The sequence below is a fragment of the Enhydra lutris genome, unplaced genomic scaffold (genome assembly GCF_002288905.1).
Source record: "Enhydra lutris kenyoni isolate GAN:26980312 unplaced genomic scaffold, ASM228890v2 scaffoldscaffold24, whole genome shotgun sequence".
Taxonomy (NCBI): Eukaryota; Metazoa; Chordata; class Mammalia; order Carnivora; family Mustelidae; genus Enhydra; species Enhydra lutris.
Window position 1 is genome coordinate 18,329,179 of NW_019154108.1, and position 18,752 is coordinate 18,347,930.

Here is an 18,752-nt window from a genome sequence, read left to right on the forward strand (position 1 = left end):
TTCCACCCTCGGTGACTGCCTCTGGAATTCTTAGTTGGCATCTCTACTAAAACTTTGCACGATCTACAACATGGATTCTGGAAGTGTTTCTTGCTTTTTCAGTAGTTGTGTAGACAAAAGGACTGGGTCATACCAATATTTTGAAGCGTCCTGAAATGGCTTATGATAACCTTGTCCCCTGGGAAATGTCCCTGGTTCCCACATCCTGATGATTCGAGCAGAAATGTAAATTGGGGTCCTTTAGGTTCCCTCCCAGGAATGCTGTAGCAAGAATATAGGAGTCTTGGGGCACCTGGGTGGCTCAGTGGGTTAAAGCCTCTGCCTTCGGCTAAGGTCATGATTCCAGGGTCCTGGGATTGAGCCCCGCATCAGGCTCTCTGCTCAGAGGGGAGCCTGCTTCCCCCCACCCCGCCTGCCTCTCTGCTTATTTGTGATCTCTGTCTGTCAAATAAATAAATAAATAATCTTTAAAAAAAAAAAGAATATAGACATCTTTGGGGGTTTCTGAGTTTATATTCTTTCTGCTGAGAATCTGCTTTTCTTCCTGAAGGATCAGAAGAAGGGTTGTTTGTTCATGAAGTTTTTGTTTTGTTTTATTTTGGTTCTGGGATTAGAGAAAGTTTAGTCTAGGGTAAGGAAGGAATCAATCACATTGTGTACATATGTCTTCTCCCAACACTTCAATCCAGATGAGATGTAGTCAGGATGACTCTCAGGTGTGTCTCTGATGGGGAGATGTCACGGAGAAGCATGCAGGTATGGGCTTGTGGTGGGTCTAATGTGAAGACAGAGGTTGCAACTGGTTTGGGAAGGCCGATAGGAATCCAGGATAGCCATTACTTTATATGCATTAACACACACCTTCGGGCTTTTTTGGTCCCTGTAGACATTGTCTCTTTCTTCCTGTCTGCTCCAGGTTCCCTGAATGGCTTGCAGAGGACCCTCCTCCTCTTTGGGATGGAGAAAGGGAGAGACGCAATCAACCTTATCCCTCACGTCCAACAAAGTGCGGACAATGTCCTGGAAATCCTGAATTCCACTCTCTGTCAAACAAAAGGACACAAATAAGAACCAGAGTCAAAGGAAAGAAACCAGAAGCCTAAATAAAAGACTTTCTCCCTAGGACAGTAGTTTAATCTTTACTATTGGCTCAGGGCCAACGTTGACAAGGGAGGGTAGGGGACAAGAGTCCATTGTGGTGAATTTTAAAATTTACCCACAAATTCCTAGATACACATCTCCTCGAAAAGTGGAGAATTTCCTTCCTCCAAATGTGGACTGAATTTAGTGACTCACGTCTAGCATTTAGAGTACAGCAAAAAGTGATGGGTTATCACTTCTAAGATTGGGTTATAAAAAAGCTGTGGCTTCCACATACTTTCTTTCTCCTTCTCGGATTTGCTTTCTTGATTCACTCACTCTGGGTAAGACATGTCCTGAGCAGCACTATGGAGAAGTCCACGTGGCAAGGAACCGAAGCCTCCCACAGACAGTCATGGGAAACATGATCTGCAGTTCTAATCACATCTTCATGGGTTGCAGTCCTTACAGTTTAATTATAACCTCCAAAGAAACTCTGAGGCAGAACTACCCAGCTACGTCACTCCCAGATCCCTGGCCCTAGGAAACCATATGAAATCACAGATATTCGCAGTTTTATGGAACTACATTTTGGGGTGATTTGTTATGGAGCAACAGATAACACACTTAGGATGCTTTCCAATAATAGACATCCCTTGGGGATGGAGAGCCCTGGGCCAAGCCACCTAAGGAAAATTGCTACCCAGCTCTAGAATGCCTATCCATGAAGCCGGAGTCTTCAAACAGAGGAATGATTCTCTCTCACGTGGAAGAAATGAGTTTTAAATCACTTAGGGTTAAATATTCCTATTACTAGCCATACTAAAATGTCACCTCATAATTTTCTCCCCCAAAGAAATTCTGTATTAAAATATGGCTTGGTCATTTCTTTCTTTCAGTCTTCTCTAACATATCTGACTTTCTGAGTTCCGCTGAGAACGCTGATGGCAAATACGTATTCAGAAACTAGGAGATCACTCTTGTGCTCCCAGAAAGCACATTTAAGATTGAAATGCTTTATTTCAGTTTTGGAGATGATAGTTCATAACACAGAATTCTAAATCTGGAAGGAATCTCATCCCCTCCTGGGGGGAGAAAAAGAATGTAGAACACTCAGCTGCTACCAGGATATAGCAATTAGGATGATCACCCCCAAAGGCTCTGCATTTTGGATCAGGGAGAAGATATTTCTGAACCAGGTACTTTGGAATTAACTGCAGGAGGGGGGCAGCTCATACCCAAGCCATTAACACCTAAGACTGATGCTTGTGAATAAACTGCCCCCCATCCTACTGTAGGTTTTTATCCACTTCCTCTAGCCAACAATATTGGTAGTGACTTTTCTCTAACAATCTAGTTCAACAAACATTTACTGAAGGCTAACTTGGCTGAGTAACTTAAGTGGGCTAGGTCATAATATAGGTATATAAAAATGTTTCTAAGTTGGCAGTTCTGGATCCCAAGGCCACCTAGGAATGAGGCTGGTGGTAGGCTCCTTAGGGAGAATTCCAATATTTCATTTTATGACCTCTTCTAAAGGAAGACCCAGAGAAGTGGATACTCCTACAGCTCTCTCTCTAAACTTAGTTCCTAACAAATCACAGATTCCTTCCCAGAGACAAGTGTTTACTTTTCCCAAACAATAGCAAAACTAACCAACCCACCCAACAAACAAACAAACAAAACCCAATCCTCCTCTCTCTCCTCTACCAGTATAATACTGTACTTCTTTATACATAACATTGAGTTATCAAAACAGCTTGCAAAATCATTTGAGGATAAGCTAGTATATATAAGGATAGGACCAGAAGTCCCATAGTGGTTGGTGATGCCGATGACATTCTTTTAGCTATAAGAAGAGGAGGGCATAAGGAGAGAGAAAAATTTCCATTCATTTGACCCCTTCATTCATATGCCTATGTCAGATACACCAAATAGTGTCTATATGGTGCCCATTTTATTACATTTTGGAAGTATCTTGAACGTCTCTTCCATTTAATGTCAATATAATGGTCATATGATAGTCCAAGGAAGGAAATACTCTGAACTTTTACTGAAAGTGCAGAAAGGCTTCCAGGCAGAGTTTAGATTTGTGAATCCACGCCCCTAGAGTGAAGTGCGCAGGTCTGCCGACCAGGCGGTAGACAGGGGGCAGGAGCTGAGCAAACCGAGAGGAGCTGCCGTCCCGAGACAATGCAGGTAACTCAACCTGAAATTCATGAGAAAGAGGACAATTTGCTGAGTCTAAGGCCCCCAGAAAAGAACTCATGAAATGGCAGTAGGAACCACACCCACACCCCTTGGGAATGTGGAACTACGACACCAGTCCCTGACATCAGAGGGCTCTGGGCAGTGAACTGTAGACAAATCCTTCTAAGTTGACAGTCCTTGAAAATCTCCAATCGCTAAAGCGGAGAAAGAGCTTGCCACAGAACAGTGCTAGAAGCCTTAACAGCTTTATGGCCTGCCTTCCCAGTCCTAGTGACAGCTTATCAGCCTGGTGACTTCCCAATCCTAGTGACTGCTTATCAGCCCGGTGAATTCTACTGAGGGTGTGCTGCTTCTAGAAGGGATACTCCTAAGTTCCTGTCTCCTTCATAAGATGCTGTATCTTGGGGAAAATGTTCATGTAGGAGACCCGTACTGCATGTCTGAGGTGTACATATATGCAAGTCCACATATGGTGTATGGCTAGCCTGTGCCCATGGGAATGTGTGTATATCTACATATTGTAAAATCAAGTATGACATTTTGTTAAACGAGTGGTTGGTGATTGAGCTAAAGGCTATAAAATGGCAGGGCTCTAGTCAGCTCAAATTTGTTTACAGTTGCAATTGACCTGAAGCCTTTGGAATTACATAATGAATTGCCACTTCATATTAGTTATAACTCATAAAGCAACACAAGGCTCTTGGCAGCCTGAATCCAGGCAGAATGAACTACACAGTCATTAAGCTCAGTGAAACAGAACTTAGCTTTGGTGTCATGACCCAGGTTAGAACACAGCCAGACCACCAAGATCTCATGGGTTTGATGTCACCAATAGAGCCAAAAGGCTTAGAACTCACAAAACTGAGAGTTAAAAATAATTCATTAAGCAAGTCGCTCAGGTACCACGACAGGACTGGGATACAGTGCTGAGAGAGAAAAACAGGACCCCTGCCTTCCTGAAGTTTATAATCAGAAAGTCCTGTTGAGGGATGCGCTTTCTTTAGGATAGCAAGTTACTTTCTAGACTTGACTTCATTGGTGTGAGGGCCGAGCAGTTTCTGGAATTATCTAAGGAAGACTTTGGTAAGATATTTGAAGTCTTGGAGCCACAGGTGTTTTCAGGAACATCCATGCTCGCATGTGTTCCCCTGTGAGCTCCCCCCAGGAGCACAGATCGGCCTTGTTAAATGGCCCCAATGTGACCATCCAAGGAATGCCACAGAATCCTCCATTTGCTCCCTGACATTCCTCTAGTAGCCTGTGCTGTCATTGAGCTCCTACCCAGTAACCGGCAGGAGGAAATTGAGGAAACTGATGTTTAAAGTTGAGAACTCCTTTTGTGAACACTAGCCTCTGTCTCTTTAAGGCGAAGGCTTGGCTGCCATTCTGCTTAATCTATCACTGATAACTTATCAAGTAACCCAGTGTCTGTTAAATGAGCTATTAAAAAAACACCTTAGAATACAAGGGGATTACACCGCAACCTGTAGGTCAAAGCTAATTCTAGGTGAGAGGGTAGAGAAGGAAATAAACTTGTTTCCACTTAAGTCTGATCCCATTAATTTGGAGTTCCTTTTCGTGTGATCTTTCCTGGGGAACTCTGCTTGGGCCATTGTCTTGATCTGGTGCTTGTGGTGCAGAAAACATACCCTCCCACGTCCCCCGCCACCCGCCCTAGACTGCAAGGGTGCTCCAGTGAACGGAAGCCAATTTCAGCTGGGAAGGGGGAAGTAGAGCTTCCATAGAAAGAAAACCCCAAAATTTATCAGCAAAACCAGGAGAATGCTGAGTGAGAGAAGGCACTCTTGATAATCATGCTGAAAACAGCCAATATAAACTGGAACCATACGCAGCAAAGCAATAACATCATCCAACTTTGAAAATGTGGGGAGCCAACCTTCCTAGGGACAAAACAAAACAAACACGAATATCTAGGATTGCTTACAACTAGAGCAAAATATACACCTGCCGCCCCTCCCTCAAAAAAGGTCATCTCCTAAGTCTGCTGTGACAGGACCCACCTACTTCCAAACTATCATAGAGGACACCATCTTTTAAAGACGGTAATTCTTATCACACACAATACCTGGCACATTAGCTTCAAGGGTTGGAAGGATAGTGCTTTTGGCTAGAGGTACATGCACAGCGCTATAGCGGAGGGAGCTCCTACCTGACCTGCATGGACATGAACTAAGATACACCAGGAAAGGTGAGAGGAAAACTAACTTCCCAGCAAAGGGACGAAGAACAAGGGCAGAGGTGTCACACGGAGCTTTGGGGGGAATCGTGAGCGGCTCATTGGGCTAGTGCCAGGGGAGGCATGTCCAAGGCACATCCCGGCTAGCTGGCCCTGAGAGCAGTCAACCTTGGAAGGCTTCAACCAGGGCAGCCACGAGGTCAATATGGGCCATGTAGAACCACCCTTGGCCCGTGAGTAAGGGTGGAATCAAGACCAGCAGGGAAATGAGAAGCCTTTGTAACACATTAACAGTTTCAGGCTGCTTTAAAATTAAGCCAGAGGGGTGCTTAAGACAATTTGTGGCATTGTAAGTTAAAGCCAAGGTGTGGAACACAGAGAGAGGAGGGTTGGAATTTGTATCCTCCTACTAAACTGTACAGCTGGGATATGCCTTCATCCTGAGATTCCCAACACCCGAAGTACAGGGAAGAACTGGTTGGCCGTGTGACTCAGGATAGATTTTTAAAAATTCCTTGAACAAGTACACTTGAGCTTCCTTTGTCTCTTAAAAAAAAAAAAAATCCCCTTTTCGGGTAGGAAAGTAAAGGAAAAGCACATAGGGATTTAAAAGAAACACAAAGAATCAAGTCAGAAGAGATCTTATAAATGTTAGGTTGATTTATAAGAGCCGCTCTGGGCAGTTAACAGTCTGTTTACAATGAGCTGTCTACCGCTGAACATACTGTACATGGCAATTAGAAGTCGTCACGGCAAGAGGAAGCCACGGCTGGCCTGGGCAGCCAGCGGGAACCACATGAAAACAGCCAGACACGGTAGGGAAGATGGGAGGGACCAAGGTGGGGTTTGCTTTTTATTATAAAAGAAAAAGAAACTCCTCAGAAATCTGAACAAAGGGAAGGAGAATCTCACACTCAGAGAATCAACACCAGGACACAAAACGACCGGTGTTCTGACCCCAGGCTGTCCCCGTCTCCTCAGAGAGTGGAGATGGGAAGGGGACCGTTGAAGCCAACAAGCCATTCTGTCAAAACAAAGAGACTCAGAAACCCTACGAGCAGGATTAAAATCTAAACTTCTGGTTTTGCTTTTTAAAAAATTTTAATGTATCAAAAGGCCTGCTTTAGTGACATGCTAGTCCCACCAGAAAATAATCCCAATCACCCCTTGTCAGTAACATGCTCAAGTTGACCAGCCAACTCTTATTTCTAAATCCGTGTGGGCATGTGTGTCTTTTAAACCAAAGCTGTGGGGCTCAGGTGAGCACTCCTTCCACAACGTGCCTGCACCTGTCGACCTGACCAGGTGTCCACCCCCACCTCCGGAAGAGTAGGCAGAGGACAGAGGACCCTACAGTGACAGCAAGGGAACAGCAAAGGGCCCCAGAGAGCCAGCTTTGCAAGCACTGCCTCCCTCACCCCCACTCAAGAAGAGATCCCTTATTTCCAACCAGACTATTTGTCTCCAGTTTGGCTCCCCGGTGACCAAAATGTTCTTCCTCCTTTAGAAAAAAAACACACATATCTGCACACCCATATATATAATTTTTTTTGTTTTTACATTTAAATATAAAAATACTACTCTGCTTTGTGTTATAAATGAAGGACCAAGCAGTTAAGAACTTCTTCTAAGGTAGGTCAATCCATCCTTAGGCTGAGCTTGTCTTCAGGGGAGGGCCATTTCGACCTGGGTGAGGGAAGCCCTGTACCAGGACAGGGGTGCATTTTTCTGCCTGGCTCTCTGCTAAGTCTCACTTTTAATAGAAAGTTGGTTATAACCTGACACCAAGAGGAACTCCCCACCAAGAGGGGGAAATCCTAACCTAACCCCAGAGTAAGTAACCCCCCTCCCCCAACACTCAGCTACCTGGAAGAAAGAGCCCTCCCCCTCCCTTCACAAACACTATGCTCTGTCCGGATCACTACGCCTACTGGACAAACACACCTGATTAACTGGAAACAGTGGTTATGCCTCCCCACCCCCTCCCCACTAATGTACTAGACAGCTTCAGTGACAGGGAAAAAAAGATGGGGGGTGGGGGTGTAAAAAGATTAAGAACCTGACCCCTCTATCCTGGCCAAAGGAAGCAAAGAGATATTAACTGGGCATGAGGAATAAAAAAAGACCTTGATATTCCGTCCTTTGAGTTACAGCTATTAGGACGGTCGAGAGAGGGGCAAACATGGAGGCAGGATGGAGAATGAGGAGGGGTTTGACGGCTGCAAGTCTAGTCCACTTAGTTTTTGTACTGGAAGGGTTCGTCGCCAGTTTCATTGAGAAGACATGTGCGGATGAGGGCTTCTGTCACGGAAAAGGGGTCACAGTTGGCAGAGGGGCGACGGTCTTCAAAGTAACCCTTCTTCTCCTGGCCGACAGTCCGGGGAATGCGGATGCTAGCCCCACGGTTGGCCACGCCGGCGGAGAAGTCGTTGATGTTGGACGTTTCATGGAATCCAGTCAGGCGCCGGGCGTTATCCAGGCCCCCCTTGGGGTCGTAGGCTCGGATGTGGTAGTGGTGCCGCTTGCTCAGTTTCTCGATGGACTCCTCAATGTACCTAGGAGGAGAAAAGACGGGGGTCCAACCTGGCACCCGGAAATCTGCCCTTCAGTGGCAGGTGTACGTATGGAACTAAGAATGACAGGACTCGTCTATCAGACTGTTCACTAAAATGCTGTCCCCACAGATCAAAGGATCCACAAGGGCAGCAATTCTGCCTTCTTACCCATGTGTCCCACTCAGGGCCTCAGCATGGTGCTGGATGCTCAGTAGATGGTATTTGCTGAATGAAAAGACCCTAATCAAAGACCCTGCCCCACCCAGAAGCATTAAGTTCATTCACATGCTTTTATCGTTACTAAGTTATTTCATACTGAAGATTTTCAAACACATTAAATTAGGTCCCCCTTTCCGATAGCTATTCTTGGATTCTATTCCTAGAGTATGTTTTGGTCCTCTTCAAATACGAACAAAACAAGAGAATTAGAAGATAACTTTTGGGGCGCTTGGGTGGCTCAGTGGGTTAAGCCTCTGCCTTCTGCTCGGATCATGGTCTCGGGGTCCTGGGATCGAGCCCCGCGTCGGGCTCTCTGGTCGGCAGAGAGCCTGCTTCCCTTCCTCTCTCTATCTGCCTGCCTCCCTGCCTGCTTGTGATCTCTGTCAGATAACTAAATAAAATCTTTAAAAAAAAAAAAAAAGATAACTTTCAAAGCCAAGTGCTAAGAGCTAAGATACGAATGGAGAAGTCTGGCTTACTTATTAGTCCCAACACATCAAACCCTTGGCAAGTATGCCAGCAAAGAAAGGAAGATGACCCCATCACGAGAAGGCACTCACTTCAGACCATTCTCCTCGCGCATGGCCTTGGTGCTGAAGTTGGTGTGGCAGCCCGCACCGTTCCAGTTCCCAGGAATGGGCTTAGGATCAAAGGTTGCTATCACTCCAAAGTCTTCACATACACGATGCAAGATGAAACGGGCCACCCAGAGATGATCTCCCATGTCGATTCCTTCGCAGGGTCCTATCTGGAATTCCCACTAGAGAGAACAACATGGCTGGCCTTTAAAAATAATGTCAATTTCTTACCCCAATTCACAAGCTCCAAACCCTGTTCTTTTCTCACCTCTATTCCAACCCACGTAAGTTCTGGGTAAATGAGGGGTGCCAGTACATGTCCCCACTGGCCCCTATGTCCTACAGATGAACACATCATTTACCTGGGCAGGCATGACCTCAGCATTTGTCCCAGCAATCTTGATGCCAGCGTACAAGCAGGCTCGGTAGTGAGCCTCCACGATATCTCTCCCATAGGCTTTGTCTGCTCCCACGCCACAGTAGTATGGACCTGCAGAGGCATTAAGATGAAAGGTTAAGAGACAGGAAACCAAGAAATCCCTTCCCACAAAACTCAGAAATCAGAAAGCTCTCAACACTTGCTTTCTGGAATCACTATCCCTGCCTTCACAGGGAGGCCGGGGGGGGGTGGCGTGCAGGGGGGTTCCTCTTAGCCATAACGTCAGTGGACCCAAAGGGTTTCCCTCCATATTAATGTCTAAAAATCCATGTCCGGGGGCGCCTGGGTGGCTCAGTGGGTTAAAAAAGCCTCTGCCTTCAGCTCAGGTCATGAGCCCAGGGTCCTGGGATCGAGCCCTGCATCGGGCGCTCTGCTCAGTGGGAAGCCTGCCTCCCCCTCTCTGCCTGCTTCTCTGCCTACTTGTGATCTCTGTCAAATAAATAAATAAAATCTTTTTAAAAATAAATAGATAAATAAAAATAAAAAATAAAAATCCATGTCCAGATTTGGGTAACAAGAAGGCTCTTCTCCACATTATTTCAGCCAGCCTCAGTGATATGCCCACAGCTTTTCTGATTCATGAGGAATCACTATCATCTCTGGAGAGGGAGTCTGTCCTTGGCAACGAAGCAACTAGGGAGCAGGAGGTCCAGCTCACGGGGCGGGGAGACGACTTACCTTGGGGCCCAGGGAAGCCGTTGGAAGGCCAACCAAAAGGGTGCCCATCTGTGCCCATGAGAGTATACTCCTGCTCCATTCCAAACCAAGGATGCTGATTGCTCACCATGTCCATTATCCGTTTACAGGTATGCCTCAAATTGGTCTCTAGAAAAAAAGAATCAAGGCACTGTTAGAACCATATGGGCAAATCCACTGAATTGCAGTGCTGCTGGGGAAAAGGGCTCTGGATTCCACAAAGCTGAAGTGTGGACTCTAAGGTGAACTGACCCAGAATAATAAACCTTTTTTGTGTCCCATCAGCCTAAATGTAGAAAATGGGCGAAGCAGGGGCGCCTGGGTGGCTCAGTGGGTTAAAGCGTCTGCGTTCCGCTCAGGTCATGATCCCGGGGTCCTGGGATGGAGCCCCACATCACGCTCTCTGCTCAGCAGGGAGCCTGCTTCCTCCTCTCTCTCTCTGCCTGCCTCTCTGCCTACTTGTGATCTGTCAAATAAATACAATCTTTTAAAAAGAAAAGAAAATGGGCGAAGCAGTAATCATACATCTGCAGGGAGACTCCTGGGTCACAAACAAACCCCATGACTCTGGATCCAGAACAGAGCAGGTCTGCACCTTATCTGCATGCTGGCCACCTCCCAAGTGCCACATGTCAGGCACTTCAGCTCTCTGCGCACAAGACGGCCGCTTTAGCGGTGAGACTTATCCCTAGTTTCTCAAGCATTTAGAGCCAAACCTGTAATTTTCCTTGAGAGAAATCACTGGTCTATTGGGGGCCTCCTATTCCAGGTGAGAAGATGAAAGGCTAAACTACCTAGCACAGAAGTAAAATATTAAAATGAGAGGAGCTCGGCTGGAGACGTCTAAGCTGGAAAAGAACTTTAAAATAAGTAAATACAGTCTTCTTATCAGGTGCTTAACTACATCCCAAAACACCACTTTAAGACCTCTGCATTATGGAAAACCCACAAGAGGAGTCTATCTGGCAACCCTGAGGGACATAGTAAAGCCTCTACTTTCACACCGGAGAAAACGCAGCTCAGCTCAGAGACACCGGGCGGCCTGCCCAGCTTACGCGGCGAGTAGCAGAACCAGGAAGGCGGCAGCTACCTTGGCTTCAGAGCTCATGCCCTTTACCAGAATGGTACCGCCTCCTAAAACAAAGGCAATTAAGGTCCAGGCATGGACTGACTCGTCACAAGTCGCACTGGCAGAGCGTACCAGGAGACTAAACAGCAGGGAGGACGGGGGGCTTCTGCTATGGTAACGAGATGATCGGCGGAGAATCAGGATCAACAGCTACGCCAGGCAAAAGCCAAAAATGCAGATACAGTGAACTTGAGGCACATGTAGGTTATCGGTGAACCCAGACAGGAGATGGATTTTATCCCCCACCCCGCCTTTTAAAATCAGGAAAACTAAGGACAGAGGATAAATCGTTTGCCAAGGTTCATAGCCAGGTTAAATGACAGATCCAGAATTCACACCCACAATTCGAACTTCAGAATCCATGTTTTTCAAATCTAGAGGCAGGTGGGAGGGCTGTGTCATGGGGGAGCTCTACTGGTGGACAGATTTAAAGGAATTCACTGTTGTTTTATTTACACAACCAGTAGAGGAGACCCTGTGTAGACGGACCACACCACCTGTGAATGAGGAAGTCTGGAGTGGAGATCCAGGTCCACTCGCCCAGACCCCTGAAACAGTTCTGAAACCTGAGATCGTCTCATCTAGTTTAGTGTTTCCAGTACTGGTTTCGGGATCTCCTGTACTTCCCCTTTACAACATTCATGAATTAAGGAGGGAGCATCCCTACCTCTCCAATACACACCTGCAGGTTTCCGGTTGTACTTGAAGACTTCACAGAACACCAGCTTGTTGGGGTCCTTGCGGAAAGGGTCCCGAAACATGGCAACGGGGACGAGATACATGTCACTGTTGGAGCCTTCGGACTGAAAGGTACTAGAGCCATCAAAATTCCACTCAGGCAACTCTGGGGTAAAAGGAGAAGGGAAAATTAACTTAAAAATGCAGAGCTTTTCAGACAAGAATACAGCCCCTTCCTTAACCTTCCCACGTCTAAAGATCTACACTTTCTTTCCAGAAAGTCAGCGATGTGGGATTCCTGCTACTCATATGCAAACTCTGACCATTGCACATGGCTTTTATGTCCTTCCTGTGGGAGCTGCACAGACCACTGCATCAACCACCCAAGGAACGCCTGACGTATCTTCCCTAAGTCTGTCTACCAGACACCAAGGACACAAACTGAAATATTCTGACAACCAGGAAGTCAATCATCATTTAAAAAACTGGAACAAGAGAAACAGATTCTGATTCCCCTACTAGGCCACCTGTGTTGCTTAACTCATCTCCCCACTGATTCTAGGGACTGTTCTAGCTCAAGCCATGTCCTTATTCTATAGACAAGGAAATGGGTAACTAGCAGGGTAAATGGTCAAGGGTGCTCCCATGGTCACTTATCGACTTTCCCCACTATGTTTTAAAGGTGGGTTTCTTCATCTCTCAAGTTGACTAGGAGTTCTCCGAAAGCAGAGAGATCAGACTCTCTTACCTTGTACCCCCTCCCCCAGCACCTGTCTAATACCTGCCACGAAGCAAGTACACGCCATATACTTAATTTTATGCTTATGCATTCACTCCAGTGTGACTACTATCAGAAGAGTAAGCCATCCTAAAAGCAGGTAAGAGGTGATATTTTTTTCTTTAGTCCCCCTCCAGGAGGGTGGCTATGGTTTGCTCTAGACTGAAAAATGAAGGTCACGACTCTTATCTAAGAGCCCCTAGTATGATAAGCAATCAGGTGGTTTAAGAATTTCCAAAAGTAGAATCAACCTGAAACAAACGATCGGCCAGTCCTATTTGGAAACCACTTCACATAGAGTCTGCTTCACATCCAGAACCTCACTGATAGGAATCCGAAACAGTACTCTATAGAGTCTACACAGTAGATAAGCATAGTCAGGTTAGAGCAGTGGTTTTCAAACTGGGTTCTTGGGGATGCCTCAGAGCGAATTAAGTGGGGATGCCCAAGTCAGCAAAGTCTCCAACCCCCTCCTGCCCCAACTAGACTTTTAATCTTTTTTCCTCAATATGCTGGCTTACATGGAAGATCCTATTGAAATAAAGGGGTCCATTGTTGCCACGCTTTGAGGCAGCGGAGGAGCTTAGCGTTGAATGAATGAAGTCTGAGAAAGCCTGCCTCAGGAAAGCTTGACACACAGAATAATAAAGTGGCCAAATCTAGTGGCTTGCTTTCAAGCTGCTCCCACCCCTCCCCACGGCTCCCACTCTGCTCGGTCTCTCACCTTCTATACACTTGGGCTCACTGTCCAAGGTCCGGGTCTTGCAACGCAATCCTTCTCCCGTCCCGTCAATCCAAATATACATAGCTTGCACTTTCTCGCCCTGAGGCAGGGACATGTACAACTGCTTGATGCCTTTGTTCAGGTGGGAGCTCGCGGAGGTGGCCATGGTGGACGTTGTTCTGCTGAGAAGAACCAACCAAAAAATGATTACCAACTCCAAACTGATCCTCTGGCAGGAATGACTCAGTAAAGACAATTAAAGCAAAGAGTCCAGGTGGGAAATGTCGTCCCCTCCCTTTGGAAGCCACCCTCCACGGTATACTTCTTCATGCTGCTTTCAGAGGGATTTAAGCTTTTGTACTAGACAGATCTCCCTCTAGGCTTCCTTGAGCTAGAATCCACACTTGTGAGGACTAAGCTCTATTTTGTCAGTGTAGCCAAGGTAGGGCAAGCGTTTTATATTTTATACTAAAGCACTGGGTGAAACACTAAAGTTCGGAAAGAGAGCATTTGCAGAAGGGCTCGCTCTCTCCCAATATGAGTGAAATCCAGCCACAGAAAGGCTGGGCTGCTATGGTGTCTGGGTCCATCTCGTCTCTTCCTTGCATTCTAGCCGGCACCTCTGTGAAAAACCCTTTTTGGAGGTTCTCCCCTCTCCCAAAAGCACCCCCACACATTGAGACATTAGGAAGAAGAAAACAAGGGAGCTAGCTAGAGTAGTCAAAAGCCTGGTGGGGTTTTCCTAACAGCAGCACAACTGCAAATCCCCCAAGTATCAAAGAGCTGATCTGCGTTGGATTCTGAGCAGCAAGCACACTGCCATCGTTTCCACGGGTCTTCTCACTTCAGAAAGTAGATCTACATCTGCAAAGGACATTCTCAGATCCCACCAGAGAACTTTAATGAGGAAATTCCCACTTCGGTAACAAAAAGATCTGGGTTTTTAAAAGCTGGGCACGCTAAAAACTGCGAGCCACTACCACAAAACCTCTGAAACGAGAGAAACCCAACGCAAGAGGAAATGTTGGACACCGCCCCCCCCTCCCCAGCTCAGTGGCCCAGAGTGGCTGGAAAAGGAACACATTGTTCTCCAACGACTTGGGCAACTTTATGAAGTACAGTGGCTAAGTTTCTATGGGCAACCGTCCACGTTCGCCCAGCTGAAAACAGAACTGCTTCTCCCTCCAAGAGCCTCACCCCTTCCCTTGGGGAAGAGCAGAACCTTCTTGGTCTGGTCTCCAGCACTGGATTGCAGAACCGGTCCTTTTCCATATCCCTCTGTATTACTGTACGTGCAGAGGTCTCCGTGGGTCACACACATCCCCCAAACCTCCGCCACCCCTGCCTTGAAAGGCCGGAAGGAACAACACCTGACCCCTTCAGCTCCCACTACAAAGCCTACAACCCAGTCTCCGGCCTTTCTCCCCAACCTGTGACCACCACCAATATCCAGCCACACTTTCTCCCTTTAAGCCTCAGTTCCAGACTTCCTGCTCTTTTCCGTGAGACGAGTTGGATGCCAAAATTCTAGTCTACTGTTACCGACTGGTAACGCGGTGCCCTGAGTTTATGTAGGGTAAAAATGGGATTCTGTACTTTCTAGCGGTTTCTGCAGCTGTCTCCGGCTCCGGGGTCTTCCTCCCTGACTCTTCACTCACCCCAGCCACAGAAGGTCAATCGGATCGTTGGGGTAGCCCTCCCTGGCCCTTCTCCTTTTGGAGTTGCGTTCGCGCCTCTCCTGGTTCTCCGGCTCTCGCTGGTCCATGCACCGGAGCTTTCTGGGCGAGGGAGACGGAGACGGAGAAGGAGGGGTCAGGGAGCGTTCGGGATCGCATCGGGACGAGGAGGAATACGAGGGCTGGTGGGTCACGGTCTTAACATTGACTCGTGATTTCTCTCCGGAGTTCATCGAGTAGGCGACGAAGCCGAAGCAGTTGGAGGGGGACTCCGAGGACCGCGACTCCCCTTCTTCGTCTTCATCTTCGTTGTTGGTGGTCTTCGCAGATTTGCGGCTGGGGGGGGTTACCCGCTTCCTGCCCCCGGGGCAGTTGGGATAATCCACTTTGAGGGTAGCCCTTTCCCACTAAAACGTCCCTAAAGTCGGCGCCCTGCCCCTCGGGCCCGGGTCTGGATCTCAAGGCCTGGCCGAGGGGGCCATATCCCTCCGAGGGCCGAGGCTGGGAGGGAGTGGAGATGTCGCGGGGGAGGGACAGCACACCGCCGCTGCCTCTGCCCCGCCAGGCCTCTCCGCCCGCGGCGCCCGCCGGCCAAACCGCAGCCCGGGCTCCCCATTGTTCAGTCACAGTGCAAGGCCCCCGGGACCCCGCGCAGGAGCGGCCCGTACCAACGACCCTCACGGCCACTCGCCTCAGCGTAGGCGTCTAGAGAGCCTCCAAACCACGACGATCCTCCAAGGCCCGCCACCGCGGAGCAGGAGCGAGCCTCCCAGGGGCCACCCGGCCACTCCACCGCGGCGCACACAACATCGCAGAGGTGGGAGCGCTGGGCCGGAGCAGCGGCTCCACCGTTCGCCTCGCAGAGCGACCTCCAGGGGCGGCGCTTAGGGCCGCGAGCGGCGAAAGAGATCAAAACAACTCCCCGCCCTCCTCCGGGCCCGGCGAGCAGCGCACCCCACAATCGCCAGCCCAGAGCCTCCGGGAGCCGCGGGCGGCGAGAGCACGCGGAGGGCGCGGGGACAGAGGAGCACCATAGGGGCGGGAGGTGCAAGGGGCTGCCCCGAGCCGCGGGGTCGGCAGGCCGGGCTCAGGGGGTTCGGGGGCTGCAGGGGCGGCGCGCACCACTTCCAGCCCCCGGGACGGCGGCGCGCTTACCTGGGCGGCGAGCAGGCGGCGGGACGGGCAGGCCTCGAGAGCGAGGTGAGGTGAGGAGAGGAGGCCGGCGTGCTGCTCAGAAGCTCCACTCTTCTCCCATTCTCGGCTCTGCGGGGCTGCTGGCTGCCCCGTATTTTTTATCCGCTGCCCGGGCCGCCCCCGGCACCTTGATTGGCTCCCAGCGGCCGGGAGCCGGGGCGGATCGACTGATGCGCGCCCGGGCCCCGCTGCCATTGGGCGACCGGTGGAGCCGGCGCCGTCGGGGTGGGGACTCGAGGGCCGGGAAAGAAAGAAAGGGAAAGGGCCGTGGGGGGGAGGGGGCTTGCGGGGGGAGGGGAGCGGAGGAAGGGCAGGCGGGCGGCGAGCGGACAGGCGAGTTCCTGCCAGGAAGGACCCCGCCTGCCCCGGCTGCCGCTAGCCCTGGCGCGCCCACCGCGGGCCCGGGGCCGACCCCACAGGCCCCACCCCCGGGCCCGAGCGAGGCGCCCCGCACACCGCCCGGCCTCCGCCCCTGCCGCCTTCAGGTTGGATAGTTTTGCAGGAGAGGCCTGTCTTTTTCGAGGTCCTACCGCAGGCCCCAAGGCTCCCTAAGGACGTTCTGATCCCCGGGAACGTCGTTTTGCCTTTTGTTGTTAGAGAACCTGCAGCCCTCCTCGGCGCTGGCGTCTAGTTTGAGGCGCGGTGCGGGAGCGGGGGCCGCGGCCGGGGCGGTGGTGGGGCACCGAGGGGGCGGCCCGAGGAGGGCCTGCGGGAGCGGGGCCTGCAGCGCGCCCTCCCGCCCGCCTGCCCTCGCCGTGGGGCTGGGGAAGGCACAGCAGTGTGCGTTCTCCCTTCAGACCTCCACACGCTGTGCTTAGGTCCTGCCCTGGAGAGGATCCGGGCGGGCACAGGAACGGTCAGGGGACCGGTCAGATTCTGCCTCGGACACTCCGAGACTAGTCTCTCAGCGACTCTCTGGGCCCAGGTTTCCTCATCTGCAAATAAAGCCCTTGGAGAGAGGACCTTTAGAGTCGCCCACCAGATCTGAAATTCTGGGTGCGAACTGTTCCCCAAAGACAGCTGAAAGAAAAGTGAGGTCTTCGCGTGCCCGCCCCCCCCCCGCCCCCCGCCTCGGAAGCCCAGGGTACGTCCAAATTTTAGAATGTTTGAAAGGAATGCTTTGGTTTCCTTTTCAAGGAACTTATCGCGCCTTCTTTTTAATCTGGAAAATTCGAATCGGTACACCTTCCTCCTGTCAGCCTTGCTATGATGGTTGAGAAAATATATCTGTGAACACAATCTTGAAATACATGCTTGTCAACAGATATATAATTGTATAGTATAGAGAGAGACACACACAACGCCCGCACACCTACCATATTTTCATTGTTACCAGTGCCCTTGCTTGAGTATTTTTTCTTGCCTGAAATCCCCCTGATGGTCTCTAGTCTTTATCGCATCTTTCAGGAGCCCCAGGTTTGAGACTTGGAGAATTTTCTGTTTGAAGACCAAGAAGCAGGCTTCTTTGCCTTTGGAAGAGGAAGGGAAGAAGTTTGTTCTTGTGGTTATTTTTCATACCACAGTTATGGAAAAGAAATGTTACCACACACACATAACTTGGCTTCTCTGGTCACCATCCTTCCAGAGTGTCTGACACTGTAGTGCTTTCAAGTGACAGATGCAAATTTCACCTCAAAGGGGATTTTGGTATATTTCAGGCAGGTGACATTCTGCACTGGGTAGAGTTCCTTGCAAACCCTTAAGAGGGTCCATCTTGAGTTTGAGTGCTGTATGTTGAAGTATTACAATATGTTTAAAGGCTGGGGTTCATGTCAGACAAACACCCGTTCAAATCCGGGCTTCACGTCTCACCAGCTTTGTGTTAGTTTTCTCATCCATGTGAAACCACAGTTTTCTTGCCCACATAATAGAGATAACTGTTAACTGTTGTAACTGTATTTTAAGGATTCCTTCTGATAAGCACATACACTAGATGCATATGGTAAACTTGGAAAACTGTAATTATAATTATTATAGGTCAAGGTAATCCAAAGAGATTGGATTCTTTCTTTCCCAGTAACAACCCATGAAGTACGACATTCTGACTCAGTCCTGAGTTGAGGGGAAGTGGGGGAGAGGAAAGGTAATGTTTTTATTTTAAAAGATGGTAGTTTTCAGTTGCCCAACTGCCTCAGCCAAAACTAGAGCCTTCTACTGAACTCTTCACCGCCAGATTCTGAGATGCAGGTGGCAAGCATAATAGAAAGCGGGATAGCAAGAAGTAAATGCAATTTTTAAAACTTATGGGATTATATTTTGCTGTGTGGTCTCACTTGCTAGGGATCTTCACTGCCTTGAACAACTGATCCATCTTTCTATCTCCCAGTAGTGTCCAGAGTGAGTGTTCAATAGGTGATGTTTGTTGATCACACAGAAATGACAGCGGCACCATCAAGAAAACATGTGCTTTGAGCTGCTTTTCCGAGAATGCAAATGGATTTGCTTTGATCCATTCATGTGACCAGAGGCATACATGGTGAGGGTTAGAAACATAATACATGACCACTGAGTCTTTCAGGAAGGAACAAGTGGCCTTGTCCTTGGTCGGCCCCCTACTTACTAAAACCAGCCCAGTTAGGGCCCAAATGAGTCTGGGGG

The 18,752-nt window shown here is 49.1% G+C and overlaps 1 protein-coding gene across 5 annotated transcripts; it reads right to left on the minus strand.

Moving 5' to 3' along the window:
* Nucleotides 1-6,317: 6,317 nt before the first annotated feature.
* Nucleotides 6,318-16,251, minus strand: LOC111150722 (glutamate-ammonia ligase). Of its 5 annotated transcripts, none has more exons than XM_022508278.1 (8): nucleotides 16,116-16,219; nucleotides 14,943-15,062; nucleotides 13,285-13,463; nucleotides 11,787-11,948; nucleotides 9,958-10,104; nucleotides 9,203-9,330; nucleotides 8,823-9,022; nucleotides 6,318-8,043 (listed from the first exon to the last, which is right to left on the minus strand). In XM_022508278.1, the coding sequence occupies exons 2-8, from the start codon at nucleotides 15,047-15,049 to the stop codon at nucleotides 7,725-7,727; spliced, it is 1,242 nt and encodes a 413-aa protein (XP_022363986.1). In that variant the 5' UTR covers nucleotides 15,050-15,062; nucleotides 16,116-16,219; the 3' UTR covers nucleotides 6,318-7,724. The 5 variants fall into 5 exon arrangements, with proteins under 5 accessions (XP_022363986.1, XP_022363985.1, XP_022363987.1 ...); XM_022508277.1 differs by having other exon boundaries at nucleotides 13,285-13,466; XM_022508279.1 differs by lacking the exon at nucleotides 14,943-15,062 and having other exon boundaries at nucleotides 16,116-16,251.
* Between the last annotated feature and the right edge of the window lie 2,501 nt (nucleotides 16,252-18,752).